The following is a 26,797-nucleotide window of genomic DNA, read 5'->3' on the forward strand; positions in this document are numbered from 1 at the left end:
TGTGTGTGTGTGTGTGTGTGTGTGTGTGTGTGTGTATGTGTGTGTGTGTGTGTGTGTGTTGATCATACTGAAGGCTATTCTACCTGACACAGGGTCACTGAGGAGTCAAGGTTATCAACCCTAAACCCTGGATAGAGGGGCTCAGTGAATGTGGAGGTGAATGTGTGCAGGTGGGTCAGTGTGTCAGAGGAGACTGTGTAGAAGGACAGAGCGCCGGCCGGCCAGTCCAGATACACTCCTACTCTGCTGGAGGGGGAGGGGGGGGCAGGTAGGAAAGTTCTCTTATCATTGTGCCAGGCAGTGTAACTGTTACCATGACAATACAGACTCCAGGACTTGTCATTGTGTCCAAGCACAGAGTCATTAACCCCTCCTCTCCTGCTGATCCCTTTATATGTCACTGATATATCAACCACTCCTCTCCTCTCTGTCTCCCAGTAACAGCGCCCAGACAGACCCTCTCTACACAGAACCTGGGGACAGTCCTCAAATCTCTCTGGGTGGTCAGGATACAGCTCCTCCTCTCTCCTCCGTGTCACCGTTCTGTTCTCCTCAGACAGAGAGAGGTCTCTGTTTGCTGTGTTTGGGTCCAGTGTGAGATCACAGGCATCTGATGGAGGAGACCAAGACACAACATGTTACTAATCACCATCATTACATGAGAACTGCTCACTGTTTCATTCATCCAGAGATTCACTAAGAATATTGATCAACTTCATTGATTCATCAGTCTGAGTCTGTGTGTGAATGTGAGCTGTTTAGTTTTTGATGGATTTTCATGACAAGTCAGAGTTTGTACAGACATGAATACACACACACACACACACACACACACACACACACACACACACACACACACACACACAATCCCCCCCCACATACACTCTCTATCCCACACACAAACACACACACACACACCCCCACACACACTCTCTGTCCCACACACAAGAACAAACACACTCTCTCTCTCCCACAGCCTCTCTCTCTCTATCCCCCACACACACTCTCTCTCTCCCACACACACAACACACACACACTATTCACCCCCCCTCCCCCCACAGACACACTCCCTCTCCCCCACACACACACAAACACACTCTCCCCCCCACACACTCTCTCTCTCTATCCCCCACACACACTCTCTCTCTCCCACACACACAACACACACACACTATTCACCCCCCCTCCCCCCACACACACACTCCCTCTCCCCCACACACACACAAACAAACACTCCCCCACACACACTCTCTCTCCCACACACACAACACACACACACACACACTATTCACCCCCCCTCCCCCACACACACACTCTCTCTCTATCCCACACACGAACAAACACACACTCTCTCTCCCACACACACAAACACACATTCTCTCTCTCCCACACACACAAACACACACGCACCCCCCCCACACACACACTCTCTGTCCCACACACAAGAACAAACACACTCTCCCCCCCACACACACACTCTCTCTCTATCCCCCACACACTCTCTCTCTCTATCCCCCACACACACTCGCTCTCTCTATCCCCCACACACTCTCTCTCTCTATCCCCCACACACTCTCTCTCTCTATCCCCCACACACACTCTCTCTCTATCCCCCACACACTCGCTCTCTCCCACACACACACACACTCTCTCTCTCCCACACACAAACACACACGCACCCCCCCCACACACACACTCTCTGTCCCACACACAAGAACAAACACACTCTCCCCCCCACACACACTCTCTCTCTCTCTATCCCCCACACACACTCGCTCTCTTCCACACACACAAACACAACACAAACACTATTCACCCCCCCCTCCCCCACACACACATACTCCCTCTCTCTCACACACACACACACACTGTCTCCCACACACACTCTCTCTCTATCCCACACACGAACACACACACACTCTCTCTCCCACACACACACAAACACACATGCACCCCCCACACACACACTGTCTGTCCCACACACAAGAACAAACACACTCTCTCTCTCCCCCACACACACGCGCAAACACACACACACAAAATACATACTCTTTCTCTCTGTCACACACACTGACGCACACACATAGCTATTGACTCAAACTCATACACACACAGCTAAACACACAATATATTCTCTCCTCACACACACACACACACACACACACACACACACACACACAATGTAAACACACATACAGTACATACTCTCCTCACACATGCACACTCCTAAACACACACACACATATACAAACGCAGACACACACACACCTAAACACATACACACACTGTTACGTGTGTGGTTTATGTATGTTGTATGGATGTAGGCCTACTGTGTTTGGTTCTGTTTTGTGGTGTTTTTGTCTCCCCCTTCTGTTTCACTTCTCCTACTTCTCAGATGCGCGCGCCTGGTTCACCAATTATCATTCACCACCTGTTCCATATCTCCAATCAGCCAGTCCCACGCCCTATATAAAGTCCCCTTTTCCTTCAGTTCTCTCTCTCCCTTTTGAGAGCAAGGTTGATTTGTGTTTAGTTGGAGAGCTGTGGCAGAGCTCTGGTTTGTTTTGATTCTGTTTGATGTTTGTCCTTTAGTTATGTTACATGTGAAGCTTCTGTATTTTGTTGTCCATTTACCTTAGTTGTCAGCCTACTTTAGTTGTGTTATGTTTGTTAAATCTCTTGTTTTTGCACACAGGGACAAGTGAGAATAGGAAGATACCCTGGGGTCTACATCTTAGCATCACGTAGGTTTACCTGTTGTTACAACCCTAGGTTAGAGTGAGCACCACCCACTGTACTTAGGGGTGCTTAGCACCTGCCAAGGGGGGTGGGGTTATTATTTCTTTTTGTCTTTTCTTTGGTGCCACTGATAGTTCTCCTTGATCCCTGTGTTGCCGATTACATTTATATTAATAAACCTTCTTGATTTATTATGAGTTTCTGAGTTTTGTGTTGCTGCACCCTCACCTGCTATCTGTTGCCTTATGTTGCGCCCTTCCTCCCTGAGCCACCTTGTGGGGGCGTAACATAAAATGGGGGCTCGTCCGGGATCTTTGATCCTTAAGTGCAACAGAGATGTGAGTGTTGGTGTGCAGTGTACACGTCGTCAAGTAGGCTGTTTTTTGGTTTAGTTTGGTTACGTTGGTTGTGCTGTGTTTGGAGGCTTGAGTGGCCTGTGGTTGCCAATCAGTCATAATGGCTATTTTTGACCTGGAGGAGTTTCTTAGCGCTCCTTCTGTGGAGCAGCTTGATCAGTGTAGGAAGGAGGATCTGCATGCCATTGCGGCACATTTTGGAGTTGCCCTGTCAAAAAGTTTGGTAAAGCCTGAGTTGAAGGACGCTGTGGTTTGTCTATTAGTGGACAGGAAGGTGCTTAGTACGGGCGGAGGTGCGTCTGATGTTCCGCCCCCTTCCTCTACTCCCCTAGGGGTAGTCAGGCAGGAGGAAGAGGTGGCTGAGGTTGAGTCCGTTACGGATGGGGCCTCTAATCTGGAGTTTAAGCCTCCTCGTACTGTGCCCAAATTTACTCCACTTTCCATGGGTAGTGGAGCTGGTAGTGATAACGCCCGGCATAGGTTACGTTTAGCTCGGTTACAGATCGAGGCTCAGGAGAAGGAGAGAGATGCTGAATACAGTCATCGGTTGGCTATTCGTAAAATGGAGCTGGACATGGAGAACCGCAGAATGGTGTTAGAGCTGGAGAACGTGGTTAAAATAAAGCAACTAGAATTAGAGGCTGCTAAAGTTGCGAGTCCTGCTCCACATTCTGGTCAGGCTACTTTTGGAGCTGGTTCCTCCACGGTGGTGAGAGGTTTTGACGTAAGCAGAAATATAGCTGTAGTACCTCAGTTTCGTGAGGCCGAGGTAGACTCTTACTTTAGCGCTTTTGAGCGTGTTGCTACCGCTTTGAAATGGCCTGCAGACGTCTGGGCTATAATGCTCCAGAGTAAGTTGACTGGGAAGGCCCAGGAGATTTTATCTGCTCTCTCTCTAGAAGATAGCTTGTCTTATGAGACTATTAAAACAGCTGTGCTTCGAGCCTATGAACTAGTGCCAGAGGCATATAGACAGAAGTTCCGTGCTTACAAAAAGTTGCCGGGCAGAACCTTTGTGGAATTCGCCCGTGAGAAAGAGTCTTTTTCATCGATGGTGTAAAGCATGTAACGTGACTGATTTTAATTCTGTCGGAGTTGATACTACTCGAAGAGTTTAAGAATAGTCTGTCTGACCGTTTGGCCACTTATGTAAATGAACAAAAGGTTGGGACGATAGCCCAGGCTGCTGTGCTTGCTGATGAGTTCATACTAACCCACAAGCAGACCTTTGGTGCACCCCGAAATGAGAGTAAGATTTTTACCTACTCTGCTCTGGCTCCCGCTAAAACACAGTCTAGTCCGCCCCGCCCATTTGCTCCACGCTCCAATGAGGAACGGGAGTGCTATTACTGCCATCAAATGGGGCACATTAAGAATGACTGTGTGATGTTAAAACGCAAGCTGTCACAGCCAACTAAGCGACCAAAAGAGGTTGGTTTAGTCCAGACATTGCCGGCTCCAGTGTCAATGGCCCCGGAGGTGTGTAACACTCTAGAACCCTGTTATGCACCATTTATGTTGGATGGCCTGGTTTCTCTCAGTGGCAGTGAGTCGGACCAGTGTCCTGTACGCATACTAAGAGATACAGGAGCAGCACAGTCTTTTATATTGTCAGACGTGTTACCTTTTTCTGATAAATCGTCAAGTGGCTCCCGTGTTTTGGTGCAAGGCATCGAGATGGGTTTCGTGTCTGTGCCTCTCCATCAGATCCATTTAAGCTGCGGTTTAACCAAGGGAGTGTTTAAAGTGGGCGTGTGCCCGTCTTTACCTGTGAGAGGTGTTACTTTTCTATTAGGGAATGACATCGCTGGTGGCAGAGTTATGCCGGTTTTAGAACGCCCTGAGATTTTGTTGCCTGATGTATTGGCTCAGAAGTTCCCTGAAGTGTTTTCAGTTTGTGCAGTCACCCGTGCTCAAGCACGTGGTTTGGGTGAGGTAGTGGACCTGTCAGAGACCATGTTTGCGACTGAGTTGTCTGATACGCCTGCTTCCCCACCTGGGTCTATTCAGCCTACTGATGAGACGAGTGACCAGCTACTTCAGTGTGATAAGCTTATCTCTGAGACAACTCAACGTCCCATGACTCGTAGTAGTCTTATTGTTGCTCAGAATGAGGATTCTAGTCTAGCCAGATGTTTTGCTGCTGCTCTTGCTCCAGAAATGGCTAGAAACAAGGAAGTAGCTTATTTTGTGGAAGATGGCCTCCTGATGCGGAGGTGGAAATCCCGCATTGATTTTGAGAATGAGTGGAGTTATGTAGTTCAGATTGTCGTGCCTACCCCATATCGGCAGTCTGTTTTATCTCTGGCTCATGATCATCTCTGGTCGGGACATCTAGGGATCACAAAAACCTATGACCGAGTTTTAAAGCATTTCTTCTGGCCTGGGTTAAAGAGAGATGTAGCCAGTTTCTGTCGGACGTGTCATGCATGTCAAGTCACGGGGAAGCCCAATCAGGTTATTAAACCTGCCCCTCTTCACCCGATCCCGGCTATGGGGGAGCCGTTTGAACATGTTCTTGTGGATTGTGTTGGTCCTCTGCCTAAGACCAAATCAGGTAACCAGTTCCTGTTGACGATGATGTGTGTAGCTACACGGTACCCTGAGGCTATCCCTCTAAGGAAAATAACTTCTCAGTCTGTGGTAAGAGCCCTGATCAAGTTCTTTTCCACATTCGGACTCCCTAAGATAGTACAAACCGATCAAGGTACTAATTTCCTTTCAGGTATATTCAAACAGGTGTTAACATCGCTGTCTATCTCTCACAGAATCTCAAGTGCCTACCACCCGGAGTCTCAGGGGGCTCTCGAAAGGTGGCATCAGACTTTCAAGTCTGTTTTGCGCAAGTACTGCATGGAGAGCGGTAGAGACTGGGACGAGGGCGTTCCGCTAGCTCTATTCGCAGTTCGAGAAACGGTCCAAGAATCACTGGGTTTTAGCCCAGCTGAGCTGGTGTTTGGGCATACAGTAAGAGGCCCTTTGAAAGTGCTAAAAGATCAGCTTATGGGAGAGACTCCACACATGCAGCGAAATGTGTTGTCCTATGTGAGCAGGTTTAAAGAGCGGCTGCATGAGGCTTGGAGTGTCGCTAAGGAGAGTCTATCTGCTGCTCAGAGCTCTATGAAACGGCAGTTTGATAAACATGCACTTCAGCGTTCTTTCCAGTTGGATGACTTGGTTTTAGTTTTGCTGCCTGTCCCTGGTTCTTCTATGTCTGCTCGTTTTTCTGGTCCTTACTCCATCGAGAGGAGGTTGAATGAAACTGACTGAAACTGACTATGTTGTCCGGACTCCTGATAGGAGGAGAAAAACTCGAGTATGTCACATAAACATGTTAAAGCGTTACCATCTTAGAGGAGACATCCAGCCTGAGAGCCACAGTGTGCCCTCCGTGGCCGCTGTGGGTGCTGCGGTGCCAGTTGTTGTGTGTCCTAGCTCTTCAACGCTCACAGGGAGTGATGAGGATGGTCTGAGTGGACGTACGGTCCAGCAACAAACTCCTCGATTATCGAACTCTGAGGTGTTGTTGGACCTTCCTTCCTTAATGCCACATTTGAGCAAAGAGCAGGAGGTTGACATGGTGGAGCTCATTCATGCTTTTCCTTGTCTGTTTGGAGATGTCCCAACCCGCACTACAGTTCTGCAACATGACATAGATGTGGGTGGTGCGCGACCAATTAAGCAACATCCCTATAGAGTGAATGCAGTGAAGAGATCAGTGATGAGGCAGGAAGTCTCATATTTATTGGAGAATGATCTGGCACACCAGAGTTCAAGTCCATGGAGCTCCCCGTGTCTGCTGGTTCCAAAACCTGATTCCACTTTCCGTTTCTGCACGGATTACAGGAAAGTGAATGCTGTAACAATTCCTGATTCATTCCCCATGCCACGCATTGATGATTGCGTAGACACCATTGGTTCAGCCCGTTATGTCACTAAACTGGATCTTTTGAAAGGTTATTGGCAGGTGCCTCTCTCGCCTCGTGCCACAGAGATATCGGCCTTTGCTACTCCTGATAGTTTTTTACAATATTCAGTCATGGCGTTTGGAATGCGAAACGCTCCGGCAACATTCCAACGGCTGGTCAATATAGTGCTGGGAGATGTGCCTAACTGTACCGCCTATCTTGATGATGTGGTGGTAAACTCGACCGATTGGTCTGCTCACGTGAGCTCGCTGACAACAGTGTTTCGGCGGTTGGCAGATGCATCTCTGACATTGAATTTAGCTAAATGTGAATTTGGAAAAGCAACTGTGACCTACCTAGGCAAACAGGTGGGCGGTGGCAAAGTGCGCCCCCTTGAGGCTAAGGTAGAGGCCATAGCATCTTTCCCAGTGCCGACCACACGGCGAGAGTTACGCCGTTTCCTCGGGATGACGGGTTATTACAGAGGGTTCTGTAGGAACTTTTCCTCAGTGGCAGCCCCTCTGACTGACCTGATCAGTCCCTTGGTATCGTTTGTTTGGTCGGATAGGTGTCAGACAGCCTTTGAAAGCTGTAAAGCCCTATTGTGCAGTGCACCAGTCCTTAGTGCTCCTGATTTTAGTACTCCTTTTTCAATTGAGGTTGACGTGAGTTGTATGGGTGCTGGGGCGGTTCTGACACAAATGGATGCTGAGGGTTTGGTCCATCCAGTAGGATACTTCTCTAAGAAGTTTAATAGTAGTCAGATGAGATACTCTACTATAGAACAAGAGACTTTGGCCTTACTGCTTGCCCTCCAGTTTTTCGAAGTCTATGTGGGGTCTAGTGTAGAGCCTGTGGTTGTCTTCACAGACCACAACCCCCTGGTGTTCCTACACCGCATGTACAACCACAACCAGCGATTAATGCGGTGGTCTCTGATCATTCAGAGTTATAATTTGGTGATCCGCCACAAGAAAGGCACTGAGAATATTTTGGCTGACGCCCTTTCTCGTGGGTATCTTGTTGGTGGGTGTTGAAGGGGTTTATCGTGGTTTCGTTGGGATGGTTTGAGGTATCGTCAGCCATGGGCTGACTCTTTATGGGGGGGAGTGTTACGTGTGTGGTTTATGTATGTTGTATGGATGTAGGCCTACTGTGTTTGGTTCTGTTTTGTGGTGTTTTTGTCTCCCCCTTCTGTTTCACTTCTCCTACTTCTCAGATGCGCGCGCCTGGTTCACCAATTATCATTCACCACCTGTTCCATATCTCCAATCAGCCAGTCCCACGCCCTATATAAAGTCCCCTTTTCCTTCAGTTCTCTCTCTCCCTTTTGAGAGCAAGGTTGATTTGTGTTTAGTTGGAGAGCTGTGGCAGAGCTCTGGTTTGTTTTGATTCTGTTTTGATGTTTGTCCTTTAGTTATGTTACATGTGAAGCTTCTGTATTTTGTTGTCCATTTACCTTAGTTGTCAGCCTACTTTAGTTGTGTTATGTTTGTTAAATCTCTTGTTTTTGCACACAGGGACAAGTGAGAATAGGAAGATACCCTGGGGTCTACATCTTAGCATCACGTAGGTTTACCTGTTGTTACAACCCTAGGTTAGAGTGAGCACCACCCACTGTACTTAGGGGTGCTTTGCACCTGCCAAGGGGGGTGGGGTTATTTCTTTTTGTCTTTTCTTTGGTGCCACTGATAGTTCTCCTTGATCCCTGTGTTGCCGATTACATTTATATTAATAAACCTTCTTGATTTATTATGAGTTTCTGAGTTTTGTGTTGCTGCACCCTCACCTGCTATCTGTTGCCTTATGTTGCGCCCTTCCTCCCTGAGCCACCTTGTGGGGGCGTAACACACACAAACGCAGACACACACACAGCTAAACACACACATATACAAAGGCAGACACACACACACACACAGCTAAACATGGACACACACACAGCTAAAGACACACACACTCTGTCTCTCTCTCTCTCTCTCCTCACCTCTCTCTCTCCTTATCTCTCTCTCACTCTCTCTCTGTCTCTCCTTATCTCTCTCTCTCTCTCACTCTGTCTCTCTCTCTCCTCACCTCTCCTTATCTATCTCTCTCTGTCTCTCTCTCTCTCTCCTTATCTCTCTCTCTCACTCTGTCTCTCTCTCCTCATCTCTCTCTCCTCACCTCATCTCTCTCTCTCCTTATCTCTCTCTCTCTCTCACTGTCTCTCTCTCCTCACCTCTCTCTCTCTATCTCTCTCTCTCTCTCACTCTCTCCTTATCTCTCTCTCTCTCTGTCTCTCTCTCTCTGACTCAGTTCAGTGCTCCTGTGGTATCACAAACTCTGGGTTTGCTCTTCATGGGGAGGAGAGTTGTGTGTGTGTGTGTCTGTGTGTGTGTGTGTGTGTATGTGTGTGGTCTTTTGTCGTGTGTCCCTCTCCCCAGGTGTTCGTGTCCTCTGTCCAGGCTGCTGATCTCTCTGCTAATTGTTGTCCATCAAGTCCACCTGTGTTCTAGCTGTCTCGTCCAATCACCTGTCTTCCTGTCTCCTATATATTGTGGCTTGTTGCATGTGTAGGGTGCGGGGGAGGGGTGATTGTGTTTGCTTCTGGTCGTGTGCTGCTTGTGTTTGACCTAGTAGAGTTTTTATGGTGTTGTGGTCCCGTTGTCTTTCCTTCCCTCGGGAGAAGGGCTAGGGGAAGAGACCCTGGGGTCTACGCTGCATCACGTAGGAACCATCCAAGGTCTTCCCTCCCCTCTCCTTCCTTCTCCCTCTCTCTGCTTTCTCCACCTCTACCTCCACTACCCCTCTCATCCCTCTCTCTCTCTTCCAATGTCTCTCTCACCCAGACTACCTCTCTCCTCCTCTGTCTCCTCCCTCTTTCCCTCTCCATCCCTTTCTCACCTTTTTCTCTCTCCCTCCCCTGCTCCTCCCTCTGCATTTCTCTCCTCTCTCTCCCTCCTTCACTCCCTCCCTCCTGTTCACCCCATCTCCATCCCTCTCTCCTCCATTCCTAGTCCTCTCAACCTCTCTGTTGCTCCTAATCTACCTCTCTCTCCTTCACTCTTCCCTCCATCCATCCCTCGTTCCCCTCTCCTGTGTCTGTCACTTCCACACTCCTTTATCAATCCCTCCCCTCTCCATCTCTTCCTCCTTTCTCTCATCCCTCTCTACCTCCACACCCACTCTGTTCCCCCTCCTCCCCCTCTTTCTTTACCCTGAGATCCTCCCCTCATCTTCTACTCCTCAACTCCTCTTCCTTTCTCTCCCTTCTCTCCTTCTTTTCCTCTGTCTCATCCTCCTCTCCCTCCACACCCAACACTGGCCCTCTCCTCCTTTCTCTCTGTCGCTCCCTGTCTTCCTGTCTCTCTCTCCATCTCTGTTGTGCTACCTCTCTCCTTCTCCTCCATGTCTCCTGTTTCACTCCTTCTCCATTCCCTCTCTCCCCCTTTTCTCTCTCCCTCTGCTGCTCCTCCCTTTACTCCTCCCTCCCCTTTCTCTCCCTCCTCTCCTCCCTCTTTCTCTCTCTCTCTCCTCCCTCTCCTCTACTCTCTCTCCTCTCCCTCCCTCCCTCTCCTCTACTCTCTCTCTCCTCTCCTCCCTCTCCCCCACTCTCTCTCCTCTACTCCCTCTTTCTCTCTCTCCTCTACTCCCTCTTTCTCTCTCTCTCTCCTCTCCTCCCTCTCCTCTACTCCCTCTTTCTCTCTCTCTCCTCTCCTCCCTCTCCTCTACTCCCTCTTTCTCACTCTCCTCTACTCCCTCGCTCTCTCTCCTCTCCTCCCTCTCTACTCCCTCTTTCTCTCTCTCTCTCTCCTCTCCTCCCTCTCCTCTACTCCCTCTTTCCCTCTCTCCTCTACTCCCTCTCTCTCTCCTCTACTCCCTCTTTCTCTCTCTCCTCTACTCCCTCTCTCTCTCCCTCTTTCTCCTCTACTCCCTCTTTCTCCCTCTTTCTCTCTCTCCTCTACTCCCCCTCTTTCTCTCCCTCCTCCTCCTCCCCTCTATTCCAACTCTCTCAATCCCTCCACCCCTCCCTTCCTCACTCCTTTCCTCCCCCTCTCTCCCTCCCTTTTCCTGACCCCTCTCTCAAGCCTGTCTTGTTTTGCAGCAGTAGTCTCCTGTCGTCTCCAGGATCAACCTGTCTTTTTGAAGATGGCCACCCTGAGAGGTAGGACTGACCCTGCTGCTTAATGTGTCATTGGCTGTTCAGATATGTGATGAGAGTGATGGGGTAGACTGAGTGATACAGTCATCACACATTCAAACAGGACGAGGCTATGGAAGCTGCACATGTAGCCCAGAAGTCCGTTTTAATGTCTATTATGGTTTAACAACCCCTCTCTCCTCCCCTTCTCTCACCCCTACCTCCTCTCTCTCCTCCCCTTCTCTCACCCCTACCTCCCCTCCCCTTCTCTCACCCCTACCTCCTCTCTCTCCTCCCCTTCTCACCCCTACCTCCCCTCTCTCCTCCCCTTCTCTCTCTCCTTCTCTCACCCCTACCTCCCCTCTCTCCTCCCCTTCTCTCACCCTTACCTCCTCTCTCTCCTCCCCTTCTCTCTCTCCTTCTCTCACCCCTACCTCCCCTCTCCTCCCCTTCTCTCACCCCTACCTCCTCTCTCTCCTCCCCTTCTCTCTCTCCTTCTCTCACCCCTACCTCCCCTCTCTCCTCCCCTTCTCTCTCTCCTTCTCTCACCCCTACCTCCCCTCTCTCCTCCCCATCTCACCCCTACCTCCCCTCTCTCCTCCCCTTCTCTCTCTTCTTCTCTCACCCCTACCTCCCCTCTCTCCTCCCCTTCTCTCACCCCTACCTCCCCTCTCTCCTCCCCTTCTCTCTCTTCTTCTCTCACCCCTACCTCCCCTCTCTCCTCCCCTTCTCTCACCCCTACCTCCTCTCTCCTCCCCTTCTCTCACCCCTACCTCCTCTCTCTCCTCCCCTTCTCTCACCCCTACCTCCTCTCTCCTCCCCTTCTCTCACCCCTACCTCCTCTCTCTCCTCCCCTTCTCTCTCTCCTTCTCTCACCCCTACCTCCCCTCTCTCCCCTTCTCTCACCCCTACCTCCTCTCTCTCCTCCCCTTCTCTCTCTCCTTCTCTCACCCCTACCTCCCCTCTCTCCTCCCCTTCTCTCACCCCTACCTCCCCTCTCCTCCCCTTCTCTCTCTTCTTCTCTCACCCCTACCTCCCCTCTCTCCTCCCCTTCTCTCACCCCTACCTCCTCTCTCTCCTCCCCTTCTCTCTCTTCTTCTCTCACCCCTACCTCCTCTCTCCTCCCCTTCTCTCACCCCTACCTCCTCTCTCTCCTCCCCTTCTCTCTCTCCTTCTCTCACCCCTACCTCCCCTCTCTCCTCCCCTTCTCTCACCCCTACCTCCTCTCTCTCCTCCCCTTCTCTCTCTCCTTCTCTCACCCCTACCTCCCCTCTCTCCTACCCTTCTCTCTCTTCTTCTCTCACCCCTACCTCCCCTCTCCTCCCCTTCTCTCACCCCTACCTCCTCTCTCTCCTCCCCTTCTCTCTCTCCTTCTCTCACCCCTACCTCCCCTCTCTCCTCCCCTTCTCTCACCCCTATCTCCCCTCTCTCCTCCCCTTCTCTCTCTCCTTCTCTCACCCCTACCTCCCCTCTCTCCCTCTTCTTCTCTCACCCCTACCTCCCCTCTCTCCTCCCCTTCTCTCTCTTCTTCTCTCACCCCTACCTCCTCTCTCTCCTCCCCTTCTCTCACCCCTACCTCCCCTCTCTCCTCCCCTTCTCTCTCTCCTCCCCTTCTCTCTCTTCTTCTCTCACCCCTACCTCCCCTCTCTCCTCCCCTTCTCTCACCCCTACCTCCCCTCTCTCCTCCCCTTCTCTCTCTTCTTCTCTCACCCGTACCTCCCCTCTCTCCTCCCCTTCTCTCTCTCTCCCCTCAATCAGTCTTCCTCTCCTTCTCCTGTTGCTTTTTCCCCCCCTACTAATTCACTCTCCACTATCTACTCCTCATATCAAGTTCTCTCTCTGCCCGACCCTCTATCTATCTATCTATCTATCTATCTATCTATCTATCTATCTATCTATATATCCTCTATCTATCTATCTACCCATCTATCTATCTACCTATCTACCTAACTACCTATCTATCCATCTACCTATCTATCTATCCATCTATCCATCCACCTATCTACCTATATATCCATCTATCCATCCATCCATCTACTCTTCATACCCCCTCTCTGCCCTACCCTCTCTCTCTACCACCCTCTCTACCCTAACTCTCTATTCTCTCTCTCTCTCTCTCCACCACCCTCTCTACCCTAACTCTCTCTCTATTCTCTCTCTACCACCCTCTCTACCCTAACTCTCTCTCTATTCTCTCTCTCTCTCTCCACCACCCTCTCTACCCTAACTCTCTATTCTCTCTCTCTCTCTCCACCACCCTCTCTACCCTAACTCTCTCTCTATTCTCTCTCTACCACCCTCTCTACCCTAACTCTCTCTCTCTCTCTCTCCACCACCCTCTCTACCCTAACTCTCTCTCTATTCCTCTCTCTCCACCACCCTCTCTACCCTAACTCTCTCTCTATTCTCTCTCTCTCTACCAACCTCTCTAACCTAACTCTCTCTCTCTCTATTCTCTCTCTCTCTCTCTCTCCACCACCCTCTCTACCCTAACTCTCTCTCTATTCTCTCTCTCTCTCCACCACCCTCTCTACCCTAACTCTCTCTCTATTCTCTCTCTCTCTCTCTCTACCACCCTCTCTACCCTAACTCTCTCTCCCTCTCTCCACCACCCTCTCTACCCTAACTCTCTCTCTATTATCTCTCTCTCTACCACCCTCTCTACCCTAACTCTCTCTCTATTCTCTCTCTCTCTCTCTCTCTCTCTCTACCACCCTCTCTACCCTAACTCTCTCTCTATTCTCTCTCTCTCTCTCTCTACCACCCTCTCTACCCTAACTCTCTCTATTCTCTCTCTACCACCCTCTAGCCTAACTCTCTCTCTATTCTCTCTCTCTCTCTCTACCACCCTCTCTACCCCAACTCTCTCTCTATTCTCTCTCTCTCTCCACCACCCTCTCTACCCTAACTCTCTCTCTATTCTCTCTCTCTCTCTACCACCCTAACTCTCTATTCTCTCTCTCTCTCTCTCTCGTTCTCATCCTCTCTACCCCTCTATCATAGTTAAATTATTATAACCTTGGCTCATTCCGAAGCTTTAGAGACGCCTCAGAAAGTGCAATCTCTGCTGTGCTTTCTAGAGGATGCTCTTGGTGTTGAGAGACCATGTGAGTCTGAGATGTGTGCGCTGAGGAATCTGAAGCTATCAACAATATCAACAGATGTCCCATTGATGGAGATGGGAGTGTGATTCCCTCTGTTCTCTCTGAAGTCAACAATGGTTTCCTTTGTCTTAGTGACATTTATGGAGAGGTTGTTGTCATGGCACCACAGTGTTAGATCTTCCACTTCCCTTCTATAGGCCTCCTCGTCATTGTGGCTCATTAGTCCAACTAACTACTGTGGTAGTTCCCTCTCACAACTAATGTTCCTGCATACAGACACACTGGTACAAAACACACTCTCCTCTTTCCCCTGACACCAATTCACCTGCATACACACACAAATCTTTCTCTCACACACACTTCCCAGGTTCTACACACAAACATCCCCAAATCACCCTCTCTCCCCCCCTCTCTCTCTCTCTCTGTCTTTGTCTTTCAACATGAATATACATTTGGACTTTGGACCAGGTCAGACGTAAACCCAAGGACAAGCAGAAACATTCTAAAAAGACGCCTGTGGGAATCAGACCCAAGTCTGGGTACAGAGAGAGAGACTGTGGAGACAATAAATGATCATTAAGTCATATTAGTGACAACTTTTCACTTCACTACCCTACACTATCACCCCCAACCAACCACACACACACACACACACACACACACACACACACTAGGCTTCCCTGTCTAGTTCATGCCCTATGGAAAGGACAGACCCTCTCCCCAAGTCAGGAGAGCCAAGGGGGGAGGCTTCTTCACCTTGTAGCCCAACTTAACTCACATTCCTCCTTCCCTTCGTTTGAAACACTTAAAGACACAAACACACCAAAACAGACAAGGAAGCTGTGACCTATAACCTCAAGAGACCATCCTGACCCCACAAGCTCACAGTCTGTTTCTCTCCAGGGACCAGGATGGTCTCACAAGGTTCCAGACTTGAGCAATAATGACAGCTCTGAGTCCCACTGCACTGTGAACTCTTCTGCCATGGATGACAAACAGTCACCAGCACAACCACACTGACATGCAGTGTAGGCCAATCATCAATAAACCCCTTTCCAACAAATACACAGACAATACAAGCACACATACAACAGTAGCTAGAACTCTCAATTCTAACCAGGCATGAGCTAATTCACACACAGAGTCATCTTGAGTATTCAAATCCTTTGATTCTGGGTTTGATAGAAACACGTTCTGGAGGTTGAACCTAAAGACACTGTGATTGATGACTGTCCAGGATAAAATGTTTTGGGTTATCCATGAATGTTAAATGTAGATATATTTCTTACAGTTTTTCTAATTTTAATCTTGCTTTATCAATTATTTGTTTCATTTCATATTTGGGAGGAGGCACTGCCTCCCTTGGCTACTCGCACCACACGCCACTGAAAAGCCCTGTTATGGAAACATTAGCACCATTAGAAGAGTGAGATTATCACCAACTTCCTCAGAACAAATGAGCAGAGTATTAACATCATTCCATCCACCTGTTCTCTATGGATACCAACAACAGCATCAGAGGATCCAACACTGATACCAACGCTTAGTGGGAGCAGATCCCCGTCATTACCACTTAAGAGGGCTCTAAAAACCTCTCCTCTCACCGGATTCTGATCAGGGACTGGACTTGACGTGGTGCTCATCCAACAATTATGAGTGTGTGTGCATATGTGTGTGGGTGTGTGTGTGTGTGCGTGCGCATATGTGTGTGCGTGCTGTGTGTGTGTGTGTATGTGTATGTGCTGTGTGTGTGCGTGCGTGAGTGTGTGTGTGTGTGTGTGTGTATGCGTGTGTGCGTGTGTATGCGTGCGTGTGTATGCGTGAGTGTGCGTGTATTTGTGTGTGCTGTGTGTGTGTGTGTGTGTGTGCGTGCGTGAGTGTGTGTATGTGCGTGTATGTGTGTGTGCGTGTATGTGTGTGTGCTGTGTGTGTGTGTGCGTGTGTGTGCATGTGTGTGTGCTGTGAGTGTGTGCGTGCGTGAGTGTGTGTATGTGTGTGTGTGCGTATGTACCCATCACTATGAATATAGTTCAAGTGTAAGCAGCTCTTAGGTGTTTGAACAGTTGTGACAGATTGTATTGTATTTTGTATGACCCCTGTTTTCTAGGCCCAAGTAGATAATGGTGGTGAACTCAGCTTCAGTTAAGACACATGAATAATCAATGTCAATGTCAATACTCACATTTTCCAAGTCCAGGTCTGATCCAGCACTCTCCACCATGATCCACACTGTAGGAATAAGCAGAGGAATGATGAGGATGATGCAATGAGACGTCACCAGTTTTGGGCTTTATGTGTTTGTTAGTTACAGGTAGATTGCAGGATTATGTAAAAACTACCAGACCTATTTTCCCGTGGAAGGGTGACTGTAGCATGAGCCAAGGAAGAACCCATTCAATTAGAGAGAGCGGATCTGAATCACGGGGATGATCCAAATTCATTGAAAAATCATTTTTCACTTTTGTTGACCACGACAGAGAGACCAGACCAGCACCTACGGGTACTTTGCCATGTTTAATACATCCATGGCTGTTTAACCCTGTATTTTCTGCGGGTATTAGGACCAAAATAATCTAATCATGGCATGAAGGCAAAGATCAACTGCTTTGAATTAGCTAGTTATGCTCATAGCTAGCCAGATGACTGCTGTCGGTCCTGTCATATGTAGCTATCTAGGTAGCTGAAATACATCAGAGAGCAGAGCTGAAGAGCCCCTGTTGGACCAACCCCAGCTGATGCACCACCAGTATATTGTTGACATTTGTCTCCTCTAGGTTCTCTAATGCTACTGCACATGCTGACAACATGCATCATGGGTGGAGGTCTGCACTCTCAAAGTGCCCTTCTGGTTATAGGGTGATTTGTGTCTGTTCTGTCAAGAGACTCGTAGGCTGTGAAAGTTGAGACCATCTAGTTCAGAGAGGGGGGCTACATAAGAGACACTGGGTGATTTTCTTCCACTTGATTTAAAACTCTCTCCTTACTTGAGTTTCTCCAGTCTCCAGTGTGGATCCTCCAGTCCAGCAGAGAGCAGCTTCACTCCTGAGTCTCCTGGGTGATTGAAGCTCAGGTCCAGCTCTCTCAGGTGGGCGGGGTTTGACCTCATAGCTGAGGCTAGAGAGACACAGCCTTCCTCTGTGACCATGCAGCCCGACAGACTGTAGAAACAGATCGATACAAACACATTACTACCCTCTGCTGGTGAAAAGAGAGAGTTGAAGGATTATATTCCATCTTCCTACAGACAAATATTTGAACATTGGATCTGCCCTGGTTCACACATTGTCAGATTCTTGAATACAAAGTGATCTTTTTTTGTCAGTCAATATTTTTGATATGCTTTCTCTTCCTTGTAACCCATGCTAAATAAGAATGCTCTGAGACTCCAGGTTTATTATAGAAATGGAAAAGCCTGGTCTCTGTAGTACTGAGACATTCCAATCCAACCAATGAAACTCCTCATGAGAGTTCAGGTAGGTTTACACTGTAGTTTATCTGTAGTTACTGTAGTTTAGCTGTTTCTAGTGGGAACATTCAGCTGATCATCTGCTATGATTGTAACAGTTCATAATATCTCCCATCATGTCATTCATAAGAGTCTCATTCCAAAGATGAGAAACTCTGGTTTAAAAAGCTCTGGCAGCATTTCTCTGTTAGTCTGCATCCATTCAGTCCGTAGGGAGATGATGAGGATGATGAAGATCACCAAACTGGTTCATTTGCAATGAACACATGATGTATAAGGAGAGATGTCCTGTCTATGCAGTCCCCTGGAGCAGACAGGTTCAGAGGCAGGGTTCTGAAGGAGTTTGCTGTACAGCTGGGAGTCCAGCTCACCCAGCTATTCCAGCTGTTTTAAACACAGGCTTTGTCTCAGCAGCTTCCCACCATCATCCCCTCATGCCAAGACTATGAACGATGGACCCTGAATCAGACCCATGGATAATGGACAGTGGATCATGGATCATCTCAATCCAGCTCACCCAGAATCTCCAGCCTGTCCCTTTTCCCTTGACTACCCTGCAACCTATCACCCCCGACTACACACACACACACACACACACACACACACACACACTATAACCGATACTTAAAGGAAAATGCTCGTTTTTGACAACCTGGACCTTATTTACGACATCTTATAAGAAGTTTGACTCACCGAGATCACTTTTGTGTTGTTCGGAGGCCTGTAGAAGAAATGTAAAATCCAGCGCGAGCCAGTATATCCATGTAATCGCGTCGGACGGGGCAACGGGAATGCAGTTTCTCAAAATCTATTTTCGGCCGCTAAACGGTTGTTTTCATCAATCAGATTGGATGAATCGACAGTTGAGATTCCTCAACGCGAGGCATTGTAGTGGTTTTCAAATACGAGGTCTTTAGCCTCTGTAATATGATCTTTACACGCCTCTCCCCCACTTGCTCCAGCACGCATGCGCACAGGCCAGCGCGCAGACTGGCTATTCTCCAGCTCACATTCTCTGCGCTACGATCGTTGTTGGTGCCGAGAATATTGTCGTCGTCATTCGTCAGCAACAAGCCGATCGTAGCGCAGAGAATGTGAGCCGGAGAATAGCCAGTCTGCGCGCTGGCCTGTGCGCATGCGTGCTGGAGCAAGTGGGGGAGAGGCGTGTAAAGATCATATTACAGAGGCTAAAGACCTCGTATTTGAAAACCACTACAATGCCTCGCGTTGAGGAATCTCAACTGTCGATTCATCCAATCTGATTGATGAAAACAACCGTTTAGCGGCCGAAAATGGATTTTGAGAAACTGCATTCCCGTTGCCCCGTCCGACGCGATTACATGGATATACTGGCTCGCGCTGGATTTTACATTTCTTCTACAGGCCTCCGAACAACACAAAAGTGATCTCGGTGAGTCAAACTTCTTATAAGATGTCGTAAATAAGGTCCAGGTTGTCAAAAACGAGCATTTTCCTTTAAACAATGTTACACAAACACAACAGTACTTTAACAATGTTATTATTATCAAGGGATAGGATAGGCTGTTTCTGAGCCAGGGAGAGCACATTTGGAGTTTGTGTGTTAAATAATTGTCTGTTCAAAGTTATCTTTAGAGTGCATTACACGAACGCCAGACTGGCAAAAATATACCCAGAGACTGATGACACCTGTAATCGGTGCAAGCAATCACCTGCTAATCACACACACACAGGTTCTGGTCCTGCCATGAGTTGACAGATTTCTGGCGCGAAATTTACGGTACACTCAGTACTCGACACAGACCTCAGACCCGACCCACTCACTGCCATATTTGGGATCTCTACACACATAACACCCACTCTCTCATCAGCAAAGCAGCGAGTGCTGGCTCTCACCTCCTTGCTAGCTAGACGTCTCATCCTTTTCAAACGGAAACAACCCCGCCCCCCCACCCACACAGTAGCTGGTTGAAAGAGGTTCTTAATCACATAACGCTGGAGAAGATAAGAATCTCAATCACTAACTCCAAACTTTCATCTGACAAGACATGGAAGCCCTTTATTGACTATTTGAACAATACTACTATCCCCCCAGATGACTAGATGCTGACCCCCCCCCCCCCCCCTCCTCTACCTCATCTACCCCCCTTCCCTTTTCTGTACTGTTTGGTTTTGTGTGTCTGTCTCGTCTTTATTTACAGTTTATCATTCATTTATTTACTACATCCCTGCTTTCAGTATTGTTAAGTGCTTTGTCAGGGTTTGGATATGTGGGCAGGAAAGTGGGTGAGTAGGGTTTCGTGTTTTTGTCCTTTTGCTTAAAATCAATAAAAATAATTTTGAAAGAAAGACAAATAATTGCCAGTTTGTGCATCCTTCGTGGCACACTCTATTATCAAGGGATATGATGTGATATGAGGCCAGTGGCATAATGTAGTTATGATGGGCCCCAGTGTGAGCTTATTATGATGGGCCCTATTAGTGCACACTACTTGAAGCACACACAGCACACACACTGTAGTCTATACACATTTTAACAACAGTGTGCTGTTGAATTAGCTAGCCTACGTTGGCTATTGTACTGGCGAAGTGGAGGTCAGAAAGCTATCAGAACCATGCACTCATGCAGTAACAAACAGAGGCTCAATCAAATCAAGTCAACTTTACATAACTATGGCTGGGAAGGTTTAGGCAAAAACAACAACACATCAGCAAGGAAGTTGCTACTGTAGAAAACTCGCCTAAATAGTTGGGCTGTGGATAAGAGCTAACGATAAGTTTACTATTGACATCGATAACATTTCTGCACTCAGTTCCAAGGCTTGTTGCTGTCGGCTTCACACAACAGAGATGCCTTCATTAGCTGATCTTAGCTAATATTCTTAAAAACATCTGAAAAACATGTTGGCTACACAATGAAACCTCACTCCATGATACCAACCTGCAGGGGCACGGCCTACCCCAAATCCCCTTGAGAAACACTTGTAGACTAACATTACTCACCTATTTGAATGGCATTCCACTATTCTTGCATTGAGCAAAATCGTAGACAATGTCCTTAATATTCAACTCTTGGACTCTTAATTAAGCCTACCATAATGTATATATAACGTTGTGAAATGTACAGTACATCTAACAATAGCCTAATGTTATTGTTTGGACTTAATGTCAATCAATTAAGGTTCATATTTTTGAATGTTTGTCACTCAATTGAGGTTCAAATAGTAAATGGACTGCACTAATATAGCGCTTTTCCACCTTAGCGGCACTCAAAGCGCTTTACAATGGCCTCTCATTCACCCATTCCCACACACACATTCACACACCAATGGTGGTAGTTGCCATGCAAGGTGCTAGTCTGCTCATTGGGAGCAATTTGGGGTTAGGTGTCTTGCTCAAGGACACTTCGACATGTGGACAGTCGGAGCTGGGATTCGAACCACTGACCCTTCGATCATTGAACGACCCGCTCTACCAACTGAGCTACAGCCGCCCCGTCAACAGTTCACCTTTTGCGCCTAGTGAACCATACCGTCTTGTGTCTGATCAAATAGAGACTTAACATTGGACAAGAACATACAGTATTACCCAGCAATCATCATTGCACATCTGTGTATGACAAAAATATGACACGTTTATTAATTGAATCGTTTTAAGTGTATTTGTTTATGTAGAATCAGTGGCGATTTTACATTAGGGGCAGGTGGGGCAGTGCCCCACCAGAGGTGGCGCTGTTGTGCAAGATGCATCTTAGCCTACAACTGTGTTTCGGAAAAATCTAATTTATAATTAATACAAAATAGTGATTCAGTGGTTAAAATAGCATGTATAAATATAATAAACCTGACTGACACTATGTATAGTGCTGTTTTGCAGTAATTCCCTTTGTATGAGCGTGTCACAGACTGCTCTGACTCGGCAGAGGGGCACCGAAGCGTTCTCCCCTACTGTTGCTATAGCGACAATGTGAGCGTGGTCGGGAGTAATGTGAAAAAATATCACGCAGATTTCATTGGGTGGAGGGGCAGAAAAGTCTCTGCCCCTACGAAATCTACCTGGCAACAGGTTTAGCGAGGGAATAATAAAACAACGTTGATCAAAGTTGAACTACTGGGTCACCGTCATTGTCGATGTCGATCTACGTTAGCCAATGCTGCTAGCTAAAATTTTGTAGAGATTTAAAGTGTTTTCAGGTGCAACAAAAATGAATAGTGTAGATTATTTGTTGAATGTGCGGTTTAGTACATTGAAACTGGAAGAGAAACTGGAAATAAAACGTTTAGGGCCACACCGACCAGAAGAATTGGTGCTGCTTCAGGCTGGAGAAAAGCTAACCCGTACCTTCAAACAGGAATGGTTTGAAAAAAAGAAGTGGCTAACTGCTAGCACCTCGAAAAGTGCGCTGTTCTGTTTCCCGTGTATTCTTTTTGGTGGAGACTCTGTTTGGGCATCGTCTGGATTCAAAGACATTAAACATCTTTCAGAAAGAACAGCGAAGCATGAAAGCTCTGCGTCCCATCTGAGCTGTGCCATGAAGCTGGGTTTACTGGGGCAGCTCAACATCCAGGCACAGTTAGATGATGCGTTTCGCCGTTCCATCGCGGAGCACAACAAACAGACCGAGGAGAATCGGTATGTTCTGGGGAGGCTGATCACTTGTATCAAACTCTGTGGGAAGTGTGAAATGGGTTTGCGTGGTCACGACGAGTCAGCGAACTCACTGAACCCAGGCATTTTTCGGTGCATTTTTGAGATGATGTGTGAGGGGGACACCCGGCTAAAACGACACTATGACGCGCAACCTTACTTCAAGGGAACATCTAGCACCATACAGAACGAACTCCTGGATTGCATGCATGAGGTTTATAGGGAGGAAGTGGCCGCACAATTGAGAGAGACCCAGTTTGTCGCTGTCATGGCAGACGAGACTACCGATATATCATGCAAATCCCAAATGGTCATAGTGCTGAGATACATGGTAGACAACACTGTCACGGAGCGATTCCTAATGTTAATGGAAGTGAAGGATAAAACTGCCATCGGCCTCTCCAACGTGATCATACAGACCCTTGAGCCGCTGGGACTGAACAACAAGCTAATCGCACAAACGTACGATGGAGCAGCTGTGATGAGCGGTAGTGTAGGCGGCGTGCAAACACTAATGAAGGTGACCTACCCAAACGCAATATTTGTACATTGCTACGCCCACCAGTTAAACCTAACCCTGCAGCAAGTATGTGCATCCAGAATCAGTGAGCTGAAGGTGTTTTTTGCGGATTTAGCGGGTTTTGCCACTTTCTTTTCCATTTCGCCTAAAAGAACGGCTGCTCTGGCAGAGACATCAGACAGGCGAATCCCGCGACCACCCGGCACACGCTGGAACTTTAAAAGCAGGACTGTTAATGTGGTGTGGGAGAACCGAGGAGAGATACTGGAGTGTTTGGACAACATTCGCACTCAACCGGGATGGGACAGGGTGAGCATCAGCGAGGCGTACGGCCTGTCCATGCACTTGCGGGACCACACGTTTCTCCAGCTGCTGCAGTTCTTTGCTGAAGTCATGCCAGAAGTGGATGTTCTGTATAGTGTGCTACAGAAAAGAGAGATTGATGCATCTGGCGTGAATCGTGCAGTGGAGAGCTTCAAAGTGAATGTGAGAGAAGTGAGAGAGAGAGCAGATGAGATCGCTACCCAAGCTGGCGAGGGCACAGCTAAGCGCAGGAAAACAAACACGGCTGCAGTGATGAAGGAGGCCTGTGACACCATGGTGGCTCAAGTGGAGGACCGGTTCTCTAAAAGTGACCATCTTATTGCAGCACAGCTGGTGGACTGCTCACTGTTCCCCAAGTTCGTACAGTCATTCCCACTGGCTCAACTCAGCTGTGCTATCAAGCTCTGGCCCACAGCCCTTAACAAGAAGGAGAAGTTGCAAACAGAGCTGGCTACTCTCTATCGACACACTGAGCTGCATACAGGAAAATCAGCACTGACTCTATTCCAGACCATTCACGAGAACAACCTGCAAGAGGCCTTGTCTGAAACCTGCACCCTGCTGAAGATCATCATCACAACTCCCATGACCTCCGCCGAGGCAGAGAGGAACTTTTCAACATTAAAGAGAATCAAAACATTCGCAAGAAACACAATGGGACAACAGCGACTGAACGCCCTGGCTATGCTTTCCATTGAAAACCCGTTCATCCAGGGACAAATTGACTTCAACAGTAAAGTCATCGAGAGGTTTGCGCACGCAAAGAACCGCCGCGCTACCTTCCTATTCAAGTGAGCTGCATTGGTGAGTTCATCTTTGTGCGTGAGTGTGTGTGTGCGCGCGCGCATATCGGTTCGTATGGCGATTCTGTTGCACCTCTGATAGCATAGTTTGTTGGACATGATGACTAATGTGGACAGTGCGCCGTCACTGTAGTAGACTATTTGGCTGTGATATAAGTGGAGTACTAGGTTATGCGTAGTGCCCAGGTCTGATGGGCGCACTTGTCACTTTCAGAACCCTGGACCGGGCATGCGCTCTCTTATGGGTCTAATTAGCCCTCTGCGTGTGTTAATGTGTCGTTATCTTTGTGTGTTGTAGCCTCTGCTCTGATGTACCTACCGTAGACTAATTGGCTACCTTTAGTTCTTGTGATGGTGACGTAATATAAAACTGCCCCTCCAGAAATGCCATGCTAAAATCGCCACTGTGTAGAATAAGCATATAATGCTGTTATTGAGTAAGACTTCTGCAGACTATTTTCTGGAGAAAAAAACATGAGGGGGGATGCCTTTTAGAGGGTATACATAGCAAATTACACTTTAATTTGAGTTCACGCTGCAGGCGTGATTCTGAAGTGGTAACTCACCCGTTCTCCACCTAAAACCTGGTTGGAGGCCCTGCTCTCTCTACGGGCCCTCTCACCCCACAGGCCCCAGTGCAACCGCACTGCCTGCAGTCTATATTTACCCCCTGTGAGAGGCTGTTTCTGAGCCAGGGAGGGAACACGCTTGGGGTTTCTAACAGCACAGCTAATGCTCAGCCGATAGCACCAAGCTAAAGCAGAAACAAGCTTGGTTGAATAGACCATTTCCGTTGAATTTGCACTTCCCCATGTTGTCGCTAGCTAGCAGACAGTGAGAGGCTCTGAGCATCCTGGACGCAAACAAAACCAGATGCAACCTACAAAACCGGATGACCAGTAGGCTACCCACAGTACCAGATGAGCAGTAGGCTACCCACAGTACCAGATGACCAGTAGGCTACCCACAGTACCGGATGACCAGTAGGCTACCCACAGTACCAGATGACCAGTAGACTACCCACAGTACCAGATGACCAGTAGGCTACCCACAGTACCAGATGACCAGTAGGCTACCCACAGTACCAGATGACCAGTAGGCTACCCACAGTACCGGATGACCAGTAGGCTACCCACAGTACCAGATGACCAGTAGGCTACCCACAGTACCGGATGACCAGTAGGCTACCCACAGTACCAGATGACCAGTAGACTACCCACAGTACCAGATGACCAGTAGGCTACCCACAGTACCGGATGACCAGTAGGCTACCCACAGTACCGGATGACAGTTTTGAAGAGGCGAGCTCTAGACAGGATCTGAATCTGATAGTGAATGGAAACCTGACGCGAGGTTATGTTCCAACAAAGGTCCCCCCTCCATGTCGATAGTCAAACTTTAGCTATGGTATGTGGGAGGCTATAGGTTTGATAGGTTTTACAGTTTATGAAGAAATCAGAGTGATGGACTTCAAAATTCCTGCAAGGTCAGAGCGTATGAAAGTTGTCTTACTTGGGACTACATTCACGTGGTGGTTTTACACTGATATGGCTGATTTGTTATGATTTTTTAAAGTTTTAAACTTTAGACTGTTGCTGTAGCGCCACCTTCAGGTTTATTGACCTACAATGCAGGTTGAGGACTTTGGGTATAGTACTGGAGCTATGTGCAAAGTTTGGTGATTTTTTGTCCACGGGAAGTTAGACTTCAGTGGAAGATGGATAATAATAATAATAATAATAATAGTAGTAATAATAATAATAATAATAATAATATAGGCAAATACAATAGGGTTCCGGCAACTACGCTGCCTGGCCCCTAATAAAGTTCAAAGTACAAATTTAGTTCTGTGGCTCAGGAGGTAGAGCAGATCATCCAATGACCGTAGGGTCGGCGGTTCAAATCCCGGCTCCTCCTGTCCACATGTCCAAGTGTCCTTGCGCAAGAACCCCAAATTGCTCCCAATGAGCAGGCTAGCATCTTGCAAGGCAGCTACTGACATTGGTGTGTGGATGTGTGTATGAATGGTTTAATGAGAGGCCATTGTAAAGTGCTTTGGATATAAAGTGCTATATAAGTGCAGTCAATTCAACATTATTAACCCATTTAATGCAACGTAGGCTACCAATGATACTGCTCACATTTACAAAGGAAATGAGCAAAAGGGCAGCAGCCCCACCAGTTACACAACTATTTGATGAGCTGAATTAGCTACTAGCATATATCCTACTCCTACCTGACGCAGTGGTAAGAATAAAACAGTTCACATACAGAGACGAGTCACATCTCCAATTGAATCCATTCCGCTTTCATTGCATGAGAACAGCCAAGTCTCTGAAAATCCATAGCAGGTTTTGCTCGTTACCCTGCTGCGGTTACCTTGCAGTGAGAGAAACACAGCAGACAAACAGCTGAGTGATCGCCCAAGAGTGGTAGGAAAAATAAATGTAATTTGAGAGATTAGAAAAGTGGGGGGGTAAAGCCTATATTTTGAAATGTGAGGGGGATATGTTCCTGGGCTTTACGACTGCAGGTAGGCTACTTTTGGGGGTTTCAGTTGATCTTCTCTATGGAGGTTTGTGGCTGGCACGCACTTCCACACAGCACTGTGGCAACTTGGCTTTTTCCAAACAGCAGGTCCCAGACTGGGCTTGCGCTGAACAGTGAGTAGTGAACTGAGTTTGAACTCAGTTTCGCTTGCTGCTTTTTAACTGACTGTCAATGCCCGCGCATACAGATCCAAACATACATCCACAGTATCAGATTCTCACGCTCCACTGGCTCAATCCCAATGTCCACACTCACAGACTCACAGATTTATTATCTTTCTATGT

At 47.9% G+C, this 26,797-nt stretch overlaps 1 protein-coding gene across 1 annotated transcript in view; it reads right to left on the minus strand.

Moving 5' to 3' along the window:
• Positions 1-83: 83 nt before the first annotated feature.
• Positions 84-26,797, minus strand: part of LOC311328176 (NACHT, LRR and PYD domains-containing protein 3-like) — a gene marked incomplete at both ends in the record, with an annotated part of 44,410 nt that continues 17,696 nt past the window's right edge. Inside the window, 3 exons of the mRNA XM_084462187.1 lie at positions 84-610; positions 16,407-16,453; positions 17,209-17,382. Of these exons, the coding sequence (XP_084318313.1) occupies positions 84-610; positions 16,407-16,453; positions 17,209-17,382 (748 nt within the window). The remainder of the gene's footprint in view (positions 611-16,406; positions 16,454-17,208; positions 17,383-26,797) is intronic.

Source organism: Borostomias antarcticus, assembly GCF_949987555.1.
Source record: "Borostomias antarcticus genome assembly, contig: scaffold_241, whole genome shotgun sequence".
Classification (NCBI taxonomy): Eukaryota; Metazoa; Chordata; class Actinopteri; order Stomiiformes; family Stomiidae; genus Borostomias; species Borostomias antarcticus.